This window comes from Ambystoma mexicanum, chromosome 5p, assembly GCF_040938575.1.
Source record: "Ambystoma mexicanum isolate Mex_15411 chromosome 5p, UKY_AmexF1_1, whole genome shotgun sequence".
Lineage (NCBI taxonomy): Eukaryota > Metazoa > Chordata > Amphibia > Caudata > Ambystomatidae > Ambystoma > Ambystoma mexicanum.
In genome coordinates, this window is record NC_090930.1 from 662,139,066 (window position 1) to 662,164,056 (window position 24,991).

Here is a 24,991-nt window from a genome sequence, read left to right on the forward strand (position 1 = left end):
AAGCCATGGGAAATCCTTCCATATTGCCAGTACGCTGGGTCAATTTAGGAAGGGGCAAGCAGCAGTTGGGGACTGTTCCTCCAAATTGACCAACTGTCTGAGGGATATCAGTGATCTCGAATCGTGCAGGGGGTTTGAGCAGTGACTTGGGCAGTCTTTATAGGGGTCCATTGGTGCGTGCTTCATAGGTAATGGGACAGGCTGCTGTTGGGGATGGATTTGGTAGCTCTTCGAGTGTTGTTCATAGCGTTGGTTTCGGCTTTATTGCCAGGTCGACAATTCCTTGCATCTGATCCTTTTGGGTCTCGCTCACAGCCTCAGCATTGCTCTTATGGTTTTGACAATGGGACCCCCAAGTTCAGCCTGCCTTGTATTCCCATTGGCAACATTTTTTCAAATTATAGTTGGGTTTAATGAGGCAGATCGTCTGGGCTTCACAGTGCCTTTTGTCTTGTTGGTGAACCCCACTCTTAGCCTACTTTCTTTATACGTTCTTATAGTCAAAGTAATACTGCGTAACCCTGTATCTCGTTCACTCCTCTCTCTCCTAATAGTTGACGTTGACTGCTCAAGCACAGCTTGTGCTAGGTGAACCAAGGAAGCTTAAAGATTGCCCGTTTGTCTCTGTTGAGAGGAGAACCCATGCCCTCAATACAGGGTTTGGAGTTGCATTCCTAGGATCACTTCAGGACAATGGCTGTCTGTGGCATGATGGGTTAATCAGCAAAGCAATGCAGAAGAGATCATGTGGCCACGGGCCGCAGGAAACCTGGCTGTTCAAGTGGGAGCAGCAGTTGGACTATCCACTGCTCTAATATTCTATTCGATCTAATAGTCAAATATGGTAAAATGAGAGCAGAGAAGCGATTACACTGGCTGCCTGAAAGCCCTTTCCTCCCAGGGACTTCTGCTGGTCAAGTGGGCTCAAAGCAAGGACACCACAGTCTGACAAGAGGTTGTATACTAATTGACCTTTTCACAATTGACCTAGGGAGAATTGACCTCAGAAGAATTGACCTAATTTAGAAGGCCAATTAGGACATATATGCGAGGGGAAACCCCCCGCTGCCCCCACCCAATCCAAAACCCCCTGCAACCCTCCACCCAATCCCTTTGTTATTTATAATCCAAAACCAACCCAATACATATATAAATTAACTAAAATAATATAAAGGTCAATTGTGCAGAAGGTCAATTAGGACCACTATAATTAGGTCAATTGTGCAAAAGGTCAATTATAAAAGGTCAATTTGGGTAATACCTGACAAGATACTGCTTGGCCAGTTACAAGTGCAGTCCTGAACATACAAGTAGTAGCTATAGCAGTCTTTTTTGTACTATGTGTATTTGAATTCGCCCCTAGGGCAGTTTTTCAAAAGTGATTGCGAAATACCCACGAGTTTGAGGCTCTGCATTTATGCACCGCCAAGTGCACCATGCTGCTTAAACCTACTGAGGGGTGGGGTGATCCTATGACTCAGTCTATAGAGAGCCATGGATGCCCACCTCAATGCAGGCAAAATTGCCATTGAGAGAAGCAGAAACTGAAAGTGTTTCACAGGCTCTTCATAAAAGACTAGTTGAAAACAGAAACACCTCAAAAGATGCAGGATTGGAATTGCCCATGCTCTTGAGGGTTTGCATGCATTGGAAGCCCAGTTACAAAGAGTCTGTAGAAAAAGATGTATTTAATTTCTCACACTTTACGTTCTACACAATTATTTATTACACTATGCTTGATTATGAAAAACTGATGACTTGAAACCCATTTAAAATCGGATCATGCCCTGGGATTAATTACCTTATACAATCGTTGACCCTGAAAGCCCAGTGGATCTTGGTTGATGGCAATCACCTCTCTGTTCTGCAGCAGGGCCTTCGACTGTGCGTCTATCATTCGCAAGTCATTCGACATCAATAGTGGGGCTGCCATGATGGCCCAAAGTGCCATTTGGGTTATCTGCTGATCCCTGCTCAATCCAAAGTCTCCTATCACCAACTGTGACAAGGAAGTAGAAAAGAAACGAGAGCCAAGATGATGTGAAATGTTTACTTCATTTTTTAACAATGGCGTTGATATGAATTTAAACATATTTGAGATAATGAGTTCTCAACCAAAGGACTATCACAATTGTTTTTTAATGACATCATAACATTTGAATTTCATAACCAAATGTCAAAATATTCAAATCACTTGCAAGGAAGACATGAACATAAAAATCTCAATTGTGACTTGTGGTGACTCATGCTCCATGGGAAAGCAGTGCGCCATTTATCACAGCATGAAACGACACACCCAAAAATAGAAAAAACAGGTACAAAATGGTAAAAGAATAATGGCAATGCTTATTCCTCTCAAGCGCAAGAAACCATTACTTCGATTGGAATTTAAGTGTGCTAAAACCAATTCTGCCATAGTACTGCAGTGAAACAAAGAAGAGATTTGAGGCTAGAAGATACTCAGTAGTTATATCCACCACTAAAGCTTCTGCATGTGTTCTCTTGGCCGAAATCTGATCTGTCATGTCCTCTCAGGGCCACGTATGAGCACATAGCTGCAGGATGACTATCACATTTTCCAGCAGATATTGATCTACTGCCCAAATGTTGCAATCCTTGTGACAGACAAAAGGATCAATAGAAGACTCTAAAAATCAACTTCAAGTTTTCTGCAGAGTTTCTTATCCCAAAAGGGATTTGGTATGTGTTGTTGCTCTTGTTTGCACGTGCTCTCCAAAATAAAGCTACTGATGGATTGAAGTAACAGTGATGGGATTAGAAATGGTACAACAAACAATCAATCTGGCACACAACCAGGGTCTTCACTTTAAGGTGTTAAGAGGTTTGAGCGGGGACCGGTGCAGCCAAAACTGAAGAGAAACTAGTTCACAACACTAATGAAAGGGGCCATGCAACATGAACGGACAGGCGATAACTACAGACCAGCATCAGCGGCAGTGAACAGAAAAGAGAAGGGACTACTATAAAGACGAGAAGATCTCCAGAGGTTCCCACATTGTAAGGGGAAATGCTACCCATCTGAGAAGATTGCTATTACAGTGCCTCACTCTGAATGCTCATGCAAAGGAGCAGCAGGAGCGGCCTTCTGTGTCTGGACCCTAAAGCTTGACCAAGGAATCGATGCTCACAAGACCAAAGCATGTACTGGTCGAGCACAAATGGTACAGTGGCTGCCTCCTGAAATAGGAACCAGCACACTGTTAACAGATAGGGTACAATGGACACTACCGAGGAATGACAGATTTCCGGCTGGGAAACCCAGCAGCAAACTCTGGACAAAGGAATTACACAAGCACAGGTGAGGACAAAAATGATAACACAGCATAACAACATACACAGAAATATCAAGGGAAGCACAGGAATTCATAGTAAGCACATTTCTAGGCAGAGAACAGGAACTAAGAGCATTAGCAAGAGGACTGGAAACTATGAACTGGAATCAAGGAACAAGCAAACTCAGACTAGAAACTCTCAACTAAGATAATAAGGACTGAACTGCATGCTGGGATGAGGAACTAGAAACTAACTCCGGACTGGAGGAATTAACTACAGTCTGAAAACAAGGAAACAGACACACTGCACTGAAATCAAGGAAACTACACACAGATATCAAGGACTGCGGGCAGAACGCAATGAACTGCATGCAAGGATAAAGGGAACTTTGGCCAGAGAGCAAGGGATAGAAGGCACAGGAGTATTGTTAGGAGGGTTTTTCGAAGTCTCTCTTTTTTATAGGACTTGGAAAAGCCAACCTAGGGTTAGCAGGGTTTCTTACAACCACAGTTGAGCAAAGCCACTCACAGTAGTAGCATGACCAAGAAGCAACGCTGGACTAAGGAGGAAGGGGGCACTGTTGTGTAGTACAAGTAACACTTAGGAAAGTTATATAAATAACACTTATTACAACACTACACTGTGTGGATCTTTTACTTACCTGTTCTGCTAAGGCACACTAACCATCATAAGGTAGGAAAATCATTTTCAGCACATATATACAATTCACAGTTGGTCACCCATATGGGTTATACATTACTTTTAAAAAACGTTTGCATACAACAGACAGTTCATGCAAACTTTCAAAATAGGGAACCAGTGACGTTATCTCACAGGTAGGACCAATAGCAAAATAATAAACTTTAGAAGGCCAGCTCTAGTCTACCATAAGTCTCTGAAGATCTTTTAGTGGTCCTAAAAGGTTCTGGAGGCTAGAGGGGGAGTAATCAGGAGGACACACTCAGCTAAGGGAGGTACAGTACAAAGTGTAGTCCATGTAGGCCATAGAAATCAATGGAGGATTGGGACTTCAGAAGAGGAGCAACGCCCACCCCGGAGAGTCTTCAGGAGGACCCACAAAAGCACTGACCCAGACAACACTGTCTTGGTTCAGCCCCTAATTGCGCTAAGGTAAGCAGGACTTTGTGCCCAATGCAAACACTATGAGAGGGGCAGGTCAATAGATAAAAGTAGGCAGGATACTTGGACTTGTTTCTACGAGGAGGGGACCCTTGAGGAGATCTCCATGGATGCACTCCTTGCATTGACCCCGGACAGGGGACACTCAGAAGTCGAACTCCTGTCCTCCTGCAGGCACGTCTCCTGGTGGAGGGTAACACAGCAGATCTCTAGAGGTCAGCAGAGCAGAGCCTTGGATATGTCCACGTCGAGTTCCAGCCGTTTGGGCAGCCGGAAGTCCATTCAACGGAAGCTGGCTAGTTCTGGGCCTTGCAGGACAAATGCAGCGGTGCACGCTCCAGCAGCGAAAAACTGGTGAGCAATCTTGAGCAGGACAGGTAACTGGTTGGTGCCACCAGTCTTAGGGAGACAGGCACCTTGCAGAGGTCCCGGTCAGTCAGAAGATCAAGGTGCACCATGTGGAAGTTTCTACTGGTCCAACATGGATCATGGTGCAGTCCTCTGGCATCCCTCATTTTTTTCGGATCTGTTCTGGTGCAGTGGTCGACTTGTGTTCCTGGGTCCAGGTCATCTCCTTATAGGCAAAAAAGGAGCTGGGGCAACCCCAGCCCTCCAATAGGGACACAAACAAACTTGGAGGTGGCTGTCCAATTGGGGACAGCTAGCCTTCCAGAATCTTCCCCAGCAAAAGACAGTCTCCTGAAGGAATGTGTATGCACCCCTCCCCACTTCCAACACACACAAAGAGGAACCTTTGCAGGCTTTCTGCGAGAACCCTGCGAAGGTGCATGAAATGAAAGGCCCTCCCCAACCTGGGATCGAAGAAGGATGATGGCCAACAAAGGACAGGATATATAAATAGGGGTGCCCAATTGGGTCTTGATCTTACAGGCTCTCATAACATTTCTAAACAGAAAAATGATCAAGACCAATTTGTAGAGATCAGTACATTGAGAGTAACAAATTCAATGTATATTATTTGTTCATTTATTAATTTCAATTCGAAAGGTTCACACTTTACACCATATACAAATATTGACAAAACATATCTATATAAAAACGTTCACCTTAATTAATTCGACTAAATCCATACATGCCTCTCATCCATACGAAGTCAACACAAGCAACATAAGGTATGCACCTCTGTGCCATAATTAACTTGTAATTTATATCATACGATTAAATCATTCTCAAACACTGTTGTACAGACAGGAATTTTTAATAGGTTGTAATGTGTTTTTGTTGTAGACACTCTGAACACTGAAGTTTAGAAAGGAGGGCAGTCCATTTAGAGGCCACTCTTTGTGCTGACGATGGCGGGAGCAGGATTTGGCAGGAATGTTTAGCCAACGAGCCCCGCTTGAAACACGTGTCGACAGCCAAAAAGATACACTATTTGTCAAACAGTTACATTTACGTGATTATTGGCATGTAGAGATATGGATCTAGGTGAAATGAATGTATATGCATGTATGGATTTAGTCGAATGAATTCATTTTCATATAGATATGTTTTGTCAATATTTTTATATGGTGTTGTAAAGTGTGAACCTTTCTAATTGAACTGTAATTAATAAATGAACAAATAATATACATTGAATGTTTTACCCTCCATGTTTCAACAAAGCACAGGACACCTTGAACATGACTTAAAATTACAAGGGGAGCCATTTTGAGTACATTGTCCCATAAAGTGCATTATTGTAGCGGCAGCAGCAGCCTTATCAATACATTCCCAAAATAGAGTAAAAAGTAACAACTGCAGCCAGCCTTTTCAGGGGATGCCTGAAAAGTAACAATATTGTCACTTCCAACAAAGCTACGGGGATACAAAGTGTCCCCACAGCACTCCATTGAAGATGTCTTGTGCTGCAAAGGGTACACAAATCCCAGTCACAAAAAGGAGGTACCGACTACTCCTACACTGGGGAGTCTGGGGGCACCGCAGGGAACCCAAAATGACATTGCCATAGGGGCTTTAGGGGTCCCTGGCAGTATACCACCTATGGTCAGGGTGCTGCCACAGGAAAGCATAAGGAAGAAGTTACTTACCTGTAACTGTTGTTCTCCAGCATGGGTCTGGCATGGATTCACATGCTCATGAATATTCCCCGTCGTCAGGCTGGGAATCCTCGGTAAAGAAAAAAACCAGTATCAGTTTCGTTTCTGATCTGTCTTTCGTAGTAATAACCAATCACTGGTCTCAGCGTCATACTGACCACAGCCAATGACTGCCCTCTACCTAAGCCCCGCCTCTGACAGCCATCTTCAGATTTGGAAGCACGTGAAGTGGCAGTATGACCAAGTGAAGAGCCGCAGAGGGGTAGGCGGGAGGGTTCGCATGTGAATCCATGCCAGACCCATGCTGGAGAACAGTAGTTACAGGTAAGTAACTTGTTCCTTCTCCAGCATGGGGTCTGGCATGGATTCACATGCTCATGAATAAAGAATACATAGCAGTACACACATGCACAACCACGGGAGGTGGCAAAGGCTCAACATTAAGCATTACATCAAACTCAACATTAAGCATCTTACCTCCTCACCAGGCTCACCTCAGGCGAACAGGTTGCGCAGCACTGCTTGGCCGACCCTGGACTCCTCCCTGGAATCCCGATTGACGCAGTAGAATTTCGTGAAGGTGTGCGTCGACCTCCACGTAGCAGCCCTGCATATGTCCAGCAGGGGCACACCAGAAAGGAACGCTGTGGTAGCTGCGATCGCTCTGGTGGAATGGGCTCTCGGACGGCCAGGCAGCGGTCGGTTTGCCAACCGATGACAGTACATGATACAGCCGGAGAGCCATCTGGAAATGGAAGCCTTTGAGAGTGCCTTCCCCTGATTGACAGGTCCAAAATTCACAAAGAGTTGTGACGTCTTCGTGCGGTCCACGTAGAACTTCAGCGCTCTAGCCACATCCAGCGAGTGCAAAGTCCTCTCAGCCGGCGACGAAGGCGACGGGAAGAACACAGGCAACACCAAGGGTTCGTTGAGGTGGAAGTCCGACGGCACCTTGGGCATGAAGGAGGGGTGCGTCCTGAGCACTACCCTCGTGTCGTGAAAAGTCAAGTACGGGGCCTTGCAGGAAAGGGCCTGGATCTCTCCCACTCGTCGTGCGGAGGTGATGGCCACAAGAAACGCTGTTTTCCACGACAGAAACTTCAACGGGGCCGAGTGCAGAGGCTCGAACGGAGGTCCCATGAGCTTGGTCAGCACCACGTTGAGCTCCCACGCCGGGGCCGGAGCCTTCACCGGCGGGAACGATCTGAACAGTCCCTTCATGAACTCTTTCACCAGACGATGAGACCACAAGGACGTCCGCCCCATGGTTCTGGTGTATCGGGAGATCGCAGCCAGATGAATCTTGATGGACGCGTGTGCCAGTCCAGCTTTGGCCAGCGTCAGCAGGTACGGCAGTACTTGGGGAGCCGTAATCCGTAGAGGGTTAATCTTCTGTGCGTGGCACCAGACAGAGAACCTCTTCCATTTGTGTCCGTAGCATTTAAGAGTCGAGGACGCCCTGGCCTTTGCAAGAACCTCTATGCAGTCGGCCGGTATGTCGTATCCTCCAAACTCTAGCCTGCAAGTTCAGCGATTTCGGGTCGTGGTGGAGGATGGCGCCTCCTTCCCTGGAGAGTAGATCCGCGTCCACCGGCAGCTTGATTGACGGGGACGCTGACAAGTCCAGAAGGTCCGGGAACCATATCTGCCTCGGCCACGCAGGTGCGACGAGGATCATCCTGCACCGTGACCTCTTGAGCTGGTTGATGAGCCGGATTAGCAGTGGCAAGGGAGGGAACGTGTAAAGGAACAGGCCCTCCCAGAGGAACGAGAAAGCATCGCCCATGCTCCTCGCCTGGGGAAACCTGCTGGCGAACCTCCGGCACTTGGAGTTCGTCGCCGTCGCGAACAGGTCGATCTGGGGTGTGCCCCACTGTCGGAAGAGGCGATCCACTAGATCCTGCCGTAGTTCCCACTCGTGGTACGAGCGCAGCTCCCTGCTGAGTGAGTCGGCGATGGTGTTTTTTATCCCTGCCAGATGAAACGGCACCAGAAATATCCTTTGGGCGACGGCCCAATGCGACAGGTCCTGCGCCTCCTTGGACAGTGCTGGGGACCTGGTTCCACCCTGTTTCCTGATGTAAAACATGGTGGTGGTGTTGTCGGTGAAGATCCTCACCACCTTGCCCTTGAGGGACTGAAGGAAGGACCTGAGGGCCCAAAACACTGCACGGAGCTCCAGGGCGTTGAGTGATTTCTCCGTCAGGAGCCAAAGGCCCCTTGCGTGCAGATTTTCGGTGTGCGCTCCCGACCCTTCCAGGGAGGCATCCGTGGTCACTGTCTCCTGGTGGGCTGGGGTCTGGAAGTCCATGCCCGCCGTCAGATGCGCGCGGGTGCCCCACCACCGGATCGTTCGTCGGAAACTCTCGTCGAGTGTGATCCTTTCCTCGAAGCTGCCCATCGTTTGGATCCAGCGCGCGTCCAGGAACTCCTGCAACGGGCGCATCCGGAGCCTGCACAGGGGAATGAGGTAGATGCAGGAAGACATCATTCCGAGGAGGGACTTGATGGACCTCACCTTGGCCGCGTCGGCCACCAACATCCGTTGTACCTTGCCCAGGATGGCCCTGGTCCTCTCCTCCGACGGGGAGGCCAGAAGGGACACTGTCGAGCCTCGCTCCCAGAAACAGTGCATCTTGCGTGGGTACCAGGTGGGATTTGGCGTAGTTCACAGAGAATCCCAGGTCCGTGAGAAGCTGGACGGTCCTTGCCGTGTGGTCCACGGCGAGCTCCCTCGTCTTGGCTCGGATGAGCCAGTCGTCCAGGTAGGGGTAGACGTGGATCCCCTCTCGGCGCAGCTGCGCCGCCACCGGTGCAAGGCACTTGGTGAAAACCCTGGGTGCCGACCGTAGTCCGAAGGGGAGGGTTTTGAACTGGTAGTGACGCCCTTGGACCACAAACCTGAGAAATTTTCGGTGCCCCCTTAGGATGGGAATATGGAAGTAGGCATCCTCCAAATCCAACGACGACAGGAAGTCTCCTTCCTCCAGCTGACCCAGGACGTGCTGGAGGGTGACCATCCGAAACTTCTGAGCCTTGATGAACTTGTTCAGACGTCGCAGGTCTAGGATGGGGCGCCATCCTCCCGTCTTCTTCACAAGGAAGTATCTCGAGTAAACTCCGGAGCACCAAAGCCTCTTTGGGGCGAGTTCGATGGCGCCCTTCCTGAGCATCGCCTTTACCTCCAGGAGAAGCTGCGGGACGTGAAGCTCTTTCCTGGCCACGGGGGGGGACGCACGGGCACCTTCTTTGAAACTCGAGCGCGTGGCCCCGGGCTAAGGCGTCCAACACCCAACGGTCGGTGGAGATGGACTCCCACACGCTGACGAAGCTTGCCAGCCGGCCTCCCACCGGGGTGCTTCGATGGGGGCCCGACCCCATGGTCGGTTCAATCCTGTTTCGACGAGGTTTTGCCACCTTGACCTCCTTGGCGACGACGGCGGGGTCCGCCCGATTTGCCTCGTCCCCTATAGGCCTCCTGAGACGACGAGCGGGCCGCTTGACGGTAGGTGGAGAAACCGCCGCCGGAACCTTTGGAGGCGCCCTTGCCTCCGCTGCTCCGAAAGGGCGGCCGTCGTTGTTGCAGAACCCCAAGGGCCCGGGCCGTCTCCATGTCCGCTTTAATGGCCTGAAGGGAATCGTCCACTGTTTTCCCAAACAGGTTGTTCCCATCGAACGGCATGACCAGGACTCTGGTCTGTACGTCTTGACGGAAGTCCGTAGCCTTGAGCCATCCACGCCGCCTAAGGCACACGCCGTTGCTCAACTGGCGAAATCCCGTATCGGCGATGTCCGTCGCAATAGTGATGGCGTGGTCCGACGCCACCTCACCTTCCTGTAGGATCTCCAGGGCATCCGCCCTCTTGTCGTCCGGTAGGAAGTCCAGCAGGGGAGCCAGTTTGTACCATAGCTCCCTGTCGTAGCGGGCCACGATAGCCAAGGCGTTGGCCGCCTTAATCGTCGTCGCTGCAGACGAGATGACCCTGCGTCCCATAGAGTCCAATTTCTTTCCCTCGCCGTCCGGCGGGGAAGTCGATGTGGAGGCCGCACCCCCCCCCGCTTTCTTCCTGGCCGCCGCGGAGACGACAGAGTCCGGGGTAGGCTGCGCCCGGAGGCACCGGGGGGCCGCGTCCGGGACCCGGTACTTCTTTTCGTACCGGTCTCTTCTAGCTGGCGTCGTGGAAGGGTTCTTGAGGAGGGCGAGGCCCTCATCCCAAATGTCGTCCAGTAGAGGCACCGCGAGGACCGTCTTCCTCTTGGCCTCGCGCCGTTGATAAAGGAATCCTTCCTTTTTCTTCTCCTCAGGGCAGAGTTGGAAAAGTTCGGATGCCCTGGCGATCATGGAGTGGAACGATCCTATCTCGTCGGGCGGAGAAGCCCTGGTGGGAGGTGACGACGGAAGATCCTCGTCGTAGACCTCGTCGTCCGTACCCGTCGCGGCCATGTCAGTCCCCGTATCATCCCCTCGAGTCGTGGACGGGGAGGAGGGCTGGACGGGGCGCGACGGCTGAAAAGGAGGTGGAGGGTGAATCCTTCTTATCTTGGGAGGAGGAACGCCAGAAGGTCCCGGTTCTGGGTCCCCCGACGGGAGTGGTTCCTCCGCTGGCAACGGTAGTCTCATCCTTATCTCCGAGCATAAGGACTGTATAGCCAACAAAATGGCCGCCGAGTTGTCTTGCGGCGCTGGCAGAGGGGAATCCGACGGGCGATCAGGGGCCCCGTCGGCGCCCTCGACGATGTCGTCGTCACCCGCGTTGGGATCCATCCCGACGGGCCGGTCTTCTTCCACGCCGAGGCCGTGGCTTAAGACCTCGATCAGCTCTTCCTCCGAGGTTGAAGCCGAGTCTACGACGACACCCTGCCCCCCCTTTTTCTTCTCCGCCGGAGATTTCATGGGGGTCCTATCGATGGGCATAAAAGAGGACTCCCTCCGAGGTGGCAGGGAGACTCTGAGCCCCGATGTCGCCACCACTGGCGTAGCCTCCACAGTCTGAGCCAGGGCCGCCGCAACAGTCTCGATACAGGCCTTGGCCGGATGGATTAAGGCCTTCACCACCTTAGGTGCGCTCACCGCCTTATCCTTGAGGGGGGCGGGGACACTGCCTCGCTCCCCCTCCGATGGGGCCTTCGAGCTCGACCGGGGCCTCTCCAGGAGCTTCGCCGGGTGCTCGGCCTTCCTCTTACCCGACCCAGAGCGTTGGCTCGTGGTTGATGGTACCGGGGAGGGTGCGCCCTGCCTGGCGCCCGTAGAGCCCGACCGTTCGGCGCTCCCGGTGCCAGCGGACTCGCGGTGCTTGGCCTTGTGTTGGACCCCCGTCGCCGGGGCGTCCTCAAAGGTCTTAGAAGACCGCTCGGATTTCTTCCTCTTCTTCTCGCCGGACGGGCTCTTCCCTTCCAGCCAGTTGGCGAGACGTTGATGGCGGTCCTTCATGGTCCGCTCCGACATGTTGCCGCAAAACGCACAGTCCTTCTCCACGTGCGTCTTGTCCTCATGTAAGCAGTAAAGACAAAAGGAGTGTTCGTCCTCCTTAAAGACGTTCTGCAGCTGGCATCCAGGGCAGACCCTGAACTGCTTTCCGGGCGTCGAGCTTCCCTTCTCCTGGGCCATGTCCGGGACGGGCCTGAGAAACTTCTGGAGTCCTCCAAAAGCGTAGCTCGACGAAATCTTCACCCTTGAGGGGCGCAGACGAATCCGACACGGGTCCCCGTTGATCGGATGGAGAGTCGGTGGAGCTTGAGGCTCTTTTGACCGAAAAAACGAAGTTTTTGAGAAAAAACGTGAAAAAAATAGCACTAACGCTCGAGAGCAATAGCACGAGGATCCCAACACATGAACGTGCGGTAAAAATCTGAAGATGGCTGCCAGAGGCGGGGCTTAGGTAGAGGGCAGTCATTGGCTGTGGTCAGTATGACGCAGAGACCAGTGATTGGTTATTACTACGAAAGACAGATCAGAAAAGAAACTGATACTGGTTTTTTCTTTACCGAGGATTCCCAGCCTGACGACGGGGAATATTCATGAGCATGTGAATCCATGCCAGACCCCATGCTGGAGAAGGCTCAAAAAGACTAGAGGGAGAGATCTCCCCATCACTCGGGTCCCTTTAAGAGGGGCCTAGTGTACCCAAGACCAAAGTACATGCAGGAAGTCTTGTCTTATTAACAAATCAATTAATAACTAACGAAAAAAAGTTGTTTTTTTTGGCACGTTCCCTCCCAAACCCCAGTTTCCCCTGGCTAATACCCCACCCTAACCGCTTCCCCACAAGATTGAACCCTTCACCCCACCCCTACATATATTTGTTATTTTTCTTGTTATTTATTTTTCGTTATAAATTCCATTCCTTTTTTATTTTTCGTTATGAAGACTTTACCAGTGTAATGTAGTTCAGATAAACAAAGGAAGTAATAAACCAGTTAAAAGAGGCAAGTAATTCAAAGAGAAAACCACAAAACACAGCCTTGTAAAAATAAGCCCTTCTCTTGCTAAAAGAAATCGGGCCTAATGCCCAAACATTCACAGGTCCTAAAAGCGAACCCCTGCAAGTAAGTATTTTAACAAGGCTGAACAAATGGTGGCTAGCCAACATGTAGATGTAAGTGTCTCAAGCAGTGAAATACAGCGCCTTGATGCCCCCGGGCTGTATGAGCGCTTTAAAAATGCAAATAAAGAACAAAGCAAGATGAACTCTTTAGGTCCTCCCCGAATCCCATCACCTTGGGGGAAGCCCAGGCGGGGATACTTGGCGAGAACTCCCCCGATCACAGCCAGGTAAGGGAGAGGTGGGTTAGGACTTTGAGCCCAATAAACTGAATGAAGGTGGACCTAGGGGTAGAAGCAGGTAAGTAAATTCACCTCTGTACTTCTGCCAGAAGCCACTTCTGCGGCTTCTGTGTCTGCTGGGCCCCATTACTTCTCGCCTTGGTTCCGTTGGAGGGTGTTGAGGGGGGGTCACTGTTACATAGGTCAGCTTTGGGATTTAGTTCTAGCTAGTTGGCAGTTCTGTGCTCTGGTGAGACTTACTGGCACTGGACAGCTGGACGTCCCTGGCCCGATGGAGAAAAACAGACCATGATGCAGATAACCAGGGAGGAGCCCCAGGAAACGATGCAGGCATATAAAGCAATGACCACTGAGATCAGACAGGGGAAGACTACGCTCTTGGCAGAATCTAAGCTGGTCCTGCAAAGCCCCTCTTCATGTTGGAGAGCTGCAACTGTACGGGCTAGGGGAGGAGGAGACCTCTCTTTTCACTAGTCGAGGGTCTGCGCAGTCCCAAGTCACAACTTAGAACAGGGACCGATGTAGAGAGGTAGCCCAAGCAGGTGCTGGCCAGTCCACATGGTAGTCCTGGGACACTTCGGCAGGCTTCCAAGAGCTGGATCGTCAAGCAAGGCTCCAGACTGGTTGTTCTACTGATGCCGGGGATGAAGGCCTTCAGGACATTAGATGAAGGACCAGGGCTTAGCCGGAATGTGGCTCCAACAATGACATGAATAGTTGCACAAGTCCTCCTTTTATCCTAAATTCAAGCTCGAGTCGTCCCCAAGCTCACCAAGGATCAGCACCCTTGAAACGGTCAAGTGCTGTTCAATCATGGACAGCCTCCAGCCACCGCCTCTGCCCAGCACCAGACAGTTAAAATGTGCTGTCAATGTGTGTGCAGCACAAACACCTTTATGTTACTAACCTCACCCATTTAGCACAATTTGCTCTTGTATAGCAAATGACAATGTCAATCTTATTTAGATGTCTGCTTTTATTATGATCTTTTAGAATAAACTTTGTTTTAGCAGTGTTACAAATGTGTTAGTGTGATCATATATGGCTAATGGAAATATCCCTAAGCAGACTATAGGCTGTGCCAACATTACCTTGGGCGTTGAAGGGAGAGGTAGCCTTATTTTTGCAGACTGTCTCAGCCACAACATCTAGACAAAAACACATACCAACACTTGGGCTGGGAAATCTAAATATTTGCTGGTAAAGAGCTTTCTATGTTTAGCATATCCAGCCCTGAGAGGGCAGGAAGAAGGCCAAACTACATGATGGTGAAAGGTCAAAGCGAAATCTCGTGAAATATCAATTTTAAAGTCTATGGTATAAGGTAAACTGCAAAAGGGCACACAAATAAAAGTTAAACACGGTAGAAAAATATAACCGCTGCCACCAGCCCATCATGGATACATCATGCAAAACAAAATTACGAAAAACAAAAAGAAAGGGATCCAAAATACCCACTATAAAAGGTGATTTGTGCGGGGTAAACAGGCGAGGAATGTTGTAATGGGGGACAGAACACCCCTGCACTGATAGTCATAGGGACTAACCAGTGCCCCAAAACAGCTTAGCTAAGCAAGGTAAGTGGTAAGTAAAGCATGAACGCTTTACTTACCTTCAAAAGTTGGGACATGATCCAAACAGCAAAAACTTTAGGGGTGGTTGGATTGCATAGGGGGAAATGAGCAAAAAATGAAACTTCCCCAACAGCGGGAGGGACTGGAAACACACTCAAAGCAAGAACAAAGTGCTCATTCAGGCAGCTGCTTACGTACGGACACACCCTGGGCTAAAGTGGGCTTTTTATCAGCACCTAGAGCAACACACCTGAAGGGAATATTCTTCCTCCCATTCTGAAACTGGGAAAGCGGAAGCAATGGTGGCATGCAGGGCTTCTCTGGAATGCAGCTCTCTTGAACTATCAAAAGTTGCATTATGGGGCATATACTTTGTGCAATACAATAGGAAGTTTTAAAAATTAACTGCAAGCCCTAGATAGTACATGGAAGGCTCCTCCTAATGTTCAGGTGGCAGAACCGTGACATTAGGACCGACGGAGGGATGGATATATATATATCCCAGTGGTTTGAAAGCGTCACTTACGTTCTTTGACACCAACCAGTTTTATTGGCTATGTATCCTTCTTGGCTGGCACAGTGGTGGGGGTGGGTTACAGCTCACACTGGTCTTCCTGGAAAGATGCCAGGTGGTGGTGCCTCGTAGCAGAGTACATTATAGGACTGGGGCGGGCATCAGACACATCATACAAAATAGACCTCAGTACAGTCTTTCTCCTCCGGTTTGGTGTCAAAGCATTCCCACAACTTCAGCATACTTTAAGTCACTCCCACCAAGTTCTGGTATCCAGCTGAACTCTGCCCTTTCATCCAGCCCCGCTCCACCAGATTAAGAGCTTAGCGAGGAGGGCGCCCTAAAGAGCTAGCAGTCCTTTGGCCTTCCCATCTTTCAATTCTTCCTCCTCTTGTCCTTCAAGCCTTCACCTTTCTACAACTATTGGCTGCCCTCCTCTGCTGCAACTCCCCACTTGTTTTTTCCTTCACTCCTCAGAGGTTCCGCCTCCTCCAATCAATACAGAGCTTCCTCCTCCCACTTTATTCTCCCTCTCTCAATATCTCTTCAACCTCCTTTTCTACCTCCATCAGCAATTGTCTCTTCCCCATCTCCTCTTCTTCCATTCTCCTTAGGGGTTCCGCCTACTCCTCGATCCCTACTCGTGTCTTGCCCCTCCTCCTTTTTCCAATCCATCAACCTTTTGATGTCTAGCCTTTAGTTCCTCCAGTTTTTCTCTATATTCTTCATAACAAACGCCACCTCCTCCTCCTCCTCTGCTAGGCTGCCCCTCCCTTCTTCCACTCTGACCTCTCTTCTCCTCGCTCCTCCACTTGTCACTTCACCAGTCTCTCTCCATGCTCCCCAACCATCTACCTCCTGCACTTTCCCTCCGGCTAGTCGGAGATGTGCAGCAACTGTGCATGGTCACAAGTAGGCTTTGTGATGGTTTGGTTTTCCTTTTGTACATAGCTGCAGACTACAATTTCCCTTTTGAATATTTCTCTAACCCTGCAGCTATGTAATGGCCACATGACACTTTGTGGTCAAGCAGTGTTCCTCTTCAGGCCACTAGACTGGGCATCATTGGGGTCCAGCTGCTGAGCAATTCCTCCAGCGATGTGGTCACTTTTCTCCCTTTGACCACAATTTCCCACGGTTCAGTGACGTGTCAGCTACTCACAGACCGGTTTGTCGCTGCAAACTGATCTCGCTAATGACCAACGGTTCATTCACCGCAGTTAGCAGCACCCTTTGAATTGCCCATGCTTCCTTTTTTCAATTAAATTATGTTGGCATTAGTACATGGGTAAGTAGGCGTCAAATACACCAAGGAAATGCTCCATGTCCAACACTAAGTTTAATGATAAAATCGCTCTATTCTTCACAGGGAGGGTTTGACATAAAGTCCTCAAAACTTTACAGGCTCTCACACTGGGATTCCTGTCAGATTTAGCTCTAGAGTCCGCTAGAAACGAGCCACAGTCCTAGTGATTTTCTGGGGACGATTTTAGCTCTGACCGAACACACTATGATGAAAAGGAGTGCGATTGTTTACTTTTTGATCACCAATAAACTTCAAACCCTGCATATCAAAGTTAGGACATCAAGCGCCACGTGGGTGAGTGAGGAAGAGCCCTTTTTGCGTGGAGCTCCCTGTACGATATGTAATGGGTCTCCTGGTGGGATGAAGCCCGACGAAGCTCAACAGGGAGCAGACCAACCAAAAATTGCAATTTTGTAGGCATGGAGCAGTGTGTCCCTTTAACCACAGGCCATCCAGCATCTATCGGTGTTTGATGGAACATCAGTTTGGTTTGTTTGGTGTGCATTAACACCTGCACAAATGTTACATTGGGTTGGTTTCCTTGTGCAGGGTCTAGATGAATAACCCAGTTGTCCTACGTATTGAAGTCAATGATCAGCCCAAATCCTGCTGCATTTTTCCTTCATTTCACATCATTCTTCCTCCTTTTATTTTTAGTAGCAGACCAAATCCTTGGAGACTATAGCCCCTTACATTTTTCTCAAAAGTAAGTTTCCAAAAGGCCACTTTTTGTACCGTGACAAGAAACTTAAGGCATATGCATCCTTTAATGTGAATGAAATAGTAGAATATTTTTTTTAAAAAAAAACACATCAGTTTAATACCTGAAATATATTTTACTCACAAAAACCAATGGAAAAGACTTTTACTCCCCAAAATTATTTTACTCTTAAACATTAAAAGGAAAATAGATGATAAAATAATTCCACATCAAACTGTATCTGGTCCCCTGACTAGAGGACAGGTTTTGTGACCTTGAGAACTCTAACCTGGAGGTGGAGTTTGAAGCATTGCTCAAGGCTCACAATTTCATCAGGGAAATGCAAGTTAAGTGGCTATGTTTGATATACATTTGTTTCACATTTTCCAGAGAAAGCGCTTTATTGTAGCTTGTCAAAGCAGTGGCATTTGGCGATCTAGTTACCCAGAGTACGCTGCAAGTGCTCACCTCAGACTCAGAAGGGACAACTGAGCCCCTTATCCTTCCAAGATCTCAATGGAGTGCTGCTATTAACTAAGAAAACGAGCATAAGGCAGTATAAAAACCCATATAATACTATTTTGATATAAAAGGCTCTTGAAAACAAGAGATGGTGGCAAGTGGGTTTGGGTTTAAAATGGGATGCTCACTTAGCAACTGTGTCCAGTAGATTGGAGCATAGTTACAACTTCTGACACAAGCAGGATAAATTACAGCTCTGTCGTTTGGTTTTAAGTTTAATGTATGTATTAGATGGCACTGCCAGTCATCGACAGGGCACTAGACTAGACTACTACTGAAAGTACCACCCTAGTCCTGTCACAAGGCCAGGGTCAAACCTCCTTTTCCCTACAATAGGGTACCAATTTTTTTCCTGATGACCGAGGTCTTCAAGGAGGCCTGGAGACATGAAAACCATATTTGATTCACGGGGACCATAAGCCCATCAGTGGCGAGCCATACCATATAGCCAATTTACCTCACACAGGTGGGTTTCTGGTATCCAGTGGTTGGTTGCAGATTTTGCACCATTCTAGTAGAGCACATCATGCTGTAACACTGGCGAGATGTCTCAGGTAAGCCGCCTGTAAAAACTAGTATTGAATCCAAAAGCTTGACATTAGGTTGAATGTGGCGACACCCACTGAATGGGAGGTTGTAAGAATGTTTGATGGATGCAACCACGTGATGGGGCCTTGGTTCACTCCCCAGCCACAACTCCCCCACCACACCCAAAACAAGTGAAGGGGGCATCTCTTACCTTGCAACCCAAAGACTGATCCTAAAAAGCCTGAACCAGTAAGGACCATTCCTGATGGCAGAGCTTGGTACCGATGCTGGTTGTACTAGACTTCAAGATCCCAGTCTGTTCCTATGACTCGGATGGACCAACAAATGTACAGCCCTGTGGGAGCGCCTGGCCTCAAAGAAGCCTTGATGTCTACACAGTGTGATATATGATATGAAATGGCATTTATAACATGCCTGTAAACTAGTGTTTCTAGGTGTGACAAGACAAGGAGGGGGACTCGGAGGGAGGACAAAACAACGATCTTACTAGGCCTTGTGTCAGTCAGATCGTGCAAATTCTGGGAGAGGAAAGGGTGAAGTACCGAAGGGTGGAGGGGAGCGTGAAGGTAAGTTCAGAGCGAGGAGATTGTAGGGTTGCAGATACAGACCAAAAGTGCGGGGGGGCCAAGATGCAGTGCAAAGGGCAACTGGACAGGCAGGAGCCTGGGCACAGGTTCAGAGGGTAGCCAGGTGACCAGTGTAGGTGTGACACAGAGACGACAGGACCAGACGGGGAGAACTACAACAACTGACAGTATCTGAGATGGGAGGCTGGCAACAACCCACCCCAAGAACAAAACCTACAAAGAGGTCTTCTTTCATGACCGAAGCAGCAGTGCATTTAACAAATCTGCCTAACTCTCAACTAACTAAAAACAAAACCTTGATTGTGCATTAGATCCTGACACCTCAACAACTTCTAGTCCGAGCTGAGTTAGTAATAACTGAACTATGGAGGAACGCTTCATCCCAAGTCAAACCCTGACCTGCCAAAACCATGAAACACAATACTTCCACTCTCATCATCACCATGCTTCCTATGAGGCCTGCAGTTGACCCCACTTTTCTGCCCAACTATTCTGCAATTGTGAATATGCCACTTGTTAAGGTCCTACTCTGGTGAAGGGTTCCGAGAAGCCAACTTAGGGATTTCAACCAGGTAACACCTGTGTCTTTCACCAAACTCTCAAAGGTAAAATGAATGAACAGTCAAGCATAGACTCGGTAGGTAGGCTTGGTATTAAGTACTGTTAACTATGACAAAGTCTGTTAAGGAACAACATTGGCAAGTACAAAATATGTATTTAGTTACAAAGATTAGCATCCAATTCCACACACTACTAGTAAAGTAAAATCACTCTAAATAAACATGTAGATAGTGTTCGGTAACTCCAAAAAGGGTTACCTATATTATTTCGCACATCTTGATATAGGGGGATGGTAAGTTATCTAGAGTGGAGGTGAAATGGTTAAAGATGGAGCCATTTGCCAAGAAATGGCTAATATACTCCAACACATAAGAAAAATGTTTTATCATAACGCCCCTTTCCAGAGTTCAGTCTGTTAAAGGTAGGTGTCCCCATCAACCCATCGAACAATCATGTTCCCAGTCATTTCTCCAGATACAGAGAGTCTAGACTACCAGTCCCCAGGTGACCATAGAGGGCTCTAGACACGGGCCCCACTGCCTATGGCCCAGAAAGGTAGCTGCTATTTATGTTAGGACTTTATGCAAGTCAATGGCGAAAGGAGCGCTTAAGGGGAAAGCTATTGCGACCACTTGATTCTGACATGCAACACCTTAGAACAATGAATCAGTGGGGACAATAGGGCTCAGCGTACACCTAGCAGCTGAAGACTCAGGTCATGGGTCCAAGACTTCCACCAATGGTTACATCAGGCGCAGTAAGAGACCAAAGGACAGTGTGAAGACTTCTCGATTTTGGTATCAGAAGTACAGGAGGACCCCCTCTGGAGCAGCTAACTGGGACCAGATCAGGAATAGCAAGCCCTAAGGACCAAAAAGTTCAGTTCTAGTGAACCCTTTCTTCCCTGGTATGGTCTGCTTTCACCTCTTGGATGTCCTGCATTTAAGCATGCTTTCCGATGCAAACGCAGTCATCTTCTTTCAAGACTGTTTGTGGGCCCCTTATAATAACAAAGAAGACAAAACACAAAGTGAATGTCAGCAGAGAACATCTCATATTTGAAGTGGCTCAGCTAAGGACGGTCTGCACCTTCAACTCCAGTGGTTGGACAGCTGTACTGCACCCCACCCTCTGCAGGTTTTCTTTTTTCTTCAGCAACAATCATCTGCAATTGCGTCAAAATTGCCTCTGTTGATTGGATAATAATGGACAGCCACACAATTGCTGATGCTGAGAAACTGCCACCACTTATCTCGAACCTCTGCAGGACTAAATTGTTGTCAGGATGCAGTCAAATTGCTAAAGATACCTCATCGCAAGGTTACCACCACTCGGCTTATCTTCTGAAAGATTTAGGAGTGAACCCTAAGCATGGCTCTCTTTTTAGAATTTGGCTTTTAAGATTGGGCTTACACTAAACATTGGGGAGATGCACAGAAACAGGACCAGTATTCCGCTTAGCCACTCAATCAGTCTCCACCAACTTTTACTATGCAAGAGTAATTCAGAACAGGCTCTTTCCAGGTCACGTGGCACTCCAGAACACGTGAAAACTATCAACCCCTGAAGCACTGGTTGTACTTGAATTCTTGGTGGAACCTATCTTACACAAGCTAAAAGGTTAAAGCAGGTGTTTTGTTCTCATACAGAGGATGTGCTACCTTCTCCATTTTTGCTTATGAGATGCCTAAAGATATCCTCGACATCTGGTATAATTTGCAGGCTTTCCTGACTGACATCTCTCATGATACACACTTTCCTAGAACCTGGGGGGGGGGGAGAAAGCAAGTTCGCTGTATTCTACCCTTTCACATACATTTGATAACCTTTACAATCTATGCTATGGCCTGGTTCACTACCTTGCCCCGTAATGCCCGTGGACATTATCATTGAAGGCTGAAAAATGGGTTATGCTTTGGAAGATCAATTTTAATCATACAATTCAGGACCCCTTCTATGGACAAATAAATACAAACACAAAACATTCTGCAACTCTACAAAGGGCAAGGACACTGAAGTTAAAAAAATATATAATACCTCAAAAAGTATTGCCACTAGCAAACTCAAAGGCTGAAATAATAGCCACAAGGATAAAAGAGGTCCGTGGTATAACAAAAGCTGATGTATCATGCACCCTTAGCCATATACCCATCACAAGTGTAGAGATGAAGAGCTAAAGTAAAGATGAAACATTAATTGTGAACAAATTAAAAGCCACCCTGATAAAAGCAGGGTCTGGGTATACCATGTCAGGGTCATTCCAGCCACCTGGCCCAGCTGCAGGTACAATCAAGTCTTGGTGGTCCGCTGTCCAGTCTATGATGCTCTTGATGCTGCTCCAGGAGTCATAAACATCACCATAGTTCCTCCAGTGATTGCAGTACTTTCTGATCTCTGTGTAATTGGGCTGGAACGAAATTCAAGAGTTCATGAAAAAAGGTAATGCAACAGGTATTCTTAAATGGTACATCAAATCCAGTCTAGTTATGTACATAATAAGCACATTTTACAAGAGAACTTTGAAGTTCATAAACTGTGTGGCTTAATGCTGGTGAACATGACAAAGGAAAAGAAAACATATGCCTACTACTACTACTGAACAACTTCGGAGCCTTAGGAAACTCCTCAGAAAAGCCTTGTAGTGTTTTAGGGTCCTAGGCTGTACGGGAATATCTGGGGAGCGCACTGATGATTCATACATCAGAAATGTATTCCTTGTAGCTAAAGTAACTTTCATAAACCAGCCTAATGTGCTAATGGTTGTGCCTTTGCTTGGTAGAGCTATTCATCTTTATAGAAGAAACTTGAAAACACTACAAATTGAAAATGATTTTTTCTTAATTATGAGTTTATGGATTTTATTGTCTAAAATAAATGTGCGTTAATACAATGATTGGCAGGGGCATACATCAAGAGATTCAAGCATTCATTCTACTGTTAATTGAACATCGGTTCAACTCTAGCATATATTTGCTATGCATATTTACATAGGACTACATACTCCATTAAAGTGGTGAAATATCATAAAAGTAAAAGTTGAAACACAAGAAACGGTTACGGAGATTTGTGTACATCTCTTTGCAGAGGACTGTAAAGCAATCCAACTAAGAGGTGGGACAGTACATCCAACCTAACAGTTAATAAAACCCTGCTACAGTAGGTAGCTATGGCAGAGCAGTTAGGCTAGACTCCAGGGAGGGAGAAGTAGGCTGAAACAGATACAATTAGTCTACACAGTTAACCAAAGAAACCACACCGGTTGACTTAAGCAATAAACCCCAATGGGCCAGGTAATGCCCGGGCATGTTAGAAGCACAATCCAGTAAGCGGAGGGGTTTATTGCTATTAGTATCCCAGACCTATTAGTATCCCAGCACGGTGTAGTGGGAGGCTAACAGTTTGTTTTTTCAAGTTTCGAAATGGTGTGCTTACCGTTTCTCAACTTGCCAAAAACTACAATGCAAGATAGCCGCCATAGATCAGGGAGAAAGGAACTACGCCTAATCCCTTCGCCCTTTCCATGGCGACCATTGCTGTGACACAGCTGCGTCAGGAACACAGTGTTCCTGGCACCGTTGAGGGACAAAGTAGCGCAAGGTAAATGGGAAGGGGGTGTGGGATTTGGAAATTGGGGGTCGAGAGGGAAGCAGAGAAAAGGGGGCACAGGGGCACTTACAGGATTCCTGGTGGGAAGATGGCGGACTTGCGCTTCCCAGGAGTCTTGCCGCAGGGGTTTTACCAAGTGGTTAAACCCCCATTCTGAGCCTACCGATTGGCTAGGAGGCCACCACTTCCCCGAACCTCCGCCGTGTACTAATGAAAAATATAGACCTTCATCAAGTTACACAAATCGGTCTTATTTCTAAAGGGTTCTTGAGTAAAGATAAAACAATGAAATATAAAGTGCATCTTTAAATTGTCAATGAAGACACTTCCACCCCTTTACCAATTTGCAAGCCCAAGTGATAGGCAGAAAAAATATAACGAAGGTGGTCTGCGTTGGAGACTTGGCGCAGTCTTTTTTTCTGTTTGCAAGGAGGTGTGTCAGTTGCGAGAGCCAGCACAAGCACAGACTTTAAAATCCACACCCCCCGCACAACGGAAAGTGAGCAGAAGGTGGTCTAGGGTGGAGACTTGGCACAGAGAGTCTTTTCCGTGTTTGCAAGGAGGCGCGTCAATTGCGAGAGCCAGTACAAGCACAGACTTTAAAATCCCAACCCCCCCGCGAAACGCAGCGCGGAAGGTGAGCAGAAGGTGGTCTGCGATGGTCCGCAGATGGAACAGATGAAGGGTAACTAATCACCTTGGCGTGCCATCCCACACACCAACCATAAATCCGGCGCTGGGATAACAGACTCGGAGGCTCACCAGCTTACGAGAGGCAAGCCTGTTGGGGGAGTCGACGTTCCCTAAGAAACTCAGACTAAGAGCGGACAGTAAGCCATGGAGGTGAGAGCGGAGAACTGCCATAAAGCTCTGAAAGTTTCAAATTCAATTCAGCCTCTCTCGTTTTTACCTAGTTCCGTGCCGCAAGCCTTGCACGGCCGGCATTTGGAAGGTGAAGGTGGGAGGGGAGGGGGCAGGTGAGCGATCACACAGGGAGCGTTTCCTCCAGGATATTGTTGAACTTTGATTTATCACAGCAGAGACTGGGGCTCAACCAGAAAGAACGATCCACTGATGAAAGTGAGGCTGTGCTTGCAACTCAAACAAAAGCCTCCCTTGAGTCTTGTCTTGGCTGCTGCTCCCGCTTTAAAGGGCCGGGGGGAGGCGGTATTGCCCATTACATCATGGATGGCCATTCCGGCCTACCAGAACGGACTCTCAATAGCTGGCTCAGCCAAGGGTGACCAGGAAAAGGGGTTAAAAGACAAGAGTGGTGGCATGGCTGAAACAAAAAAAGGAAACGGCAGTCAGAACATGCAGCTTGGGGTAGAGCGGTTCTCGCTGCCAAATCGCCCAGCTACAGCGAAAACCTCCAGCACTCTGGGAGGGGGGACAGCGATTGGTTAAGGCAGAAGCATTTCTTCAGGAAACCTTTGGGTGGAAGGGATGAGGCTGCGCCTAGTGAGATAACCAACAGGGTACTTTTGGAGTCAGTGGAAACCGCTGAACAGGACTTGTACCATGCAGCGGAGCCTAGGAACCCAGAGATGTGTAGCATCATGGCAACGCATTCGTTCTCAAACAAGGTATACCCATTGCCACCCAACTGTGACTTAAGTCGTATTTCTATGGTGAGTGATAATCAAAGGCCTGTAAGCCCAAAAAGGCAAGACCTTGCGATGTAAAATCAGTTGCTAGGAAAGCAGACCCTCTGGGTAGAACTGACTCAAGCTAGTGGCAATGATCGAATGGTTCCTGAGGAGTTTAACCGCCTCATGAGGAAGTTATGAGGCC

At 48.2% G+C, this 24,991-nt stretch overlaps 1 protein-coding gene across 2 annotated transcripts in view; it reads right to left on the reverse strand.

The window, feature by feature from the left end:
• GLA (galactosidase alpha) overlaps positions 1 to 24,991 on the reverse strand; it is a 302,341-nt gene that overhangs the window by 18,055 nt on the left and 259,295 nt on the right. For both annotated transcript variants that reach the window (XM_069613036.1, XM_069613037.1), the window contains exons 5-6: positions 21,837 to 21,998; positions 1,802 to 1,999 (exon numbers count right to left, since the gene is read on the reverse strand). In XM_069613036.1, coding sequence (XP_069469137.1) covers positions 1,802 to 1,999; positions 21,837 to 21,998 — 360 coding nt within the window. The remainder of the gene's footprint in view (positions 1 to 1,801; positions 2,000 to 21,836; positions 21,999 to 24,991) is intronic.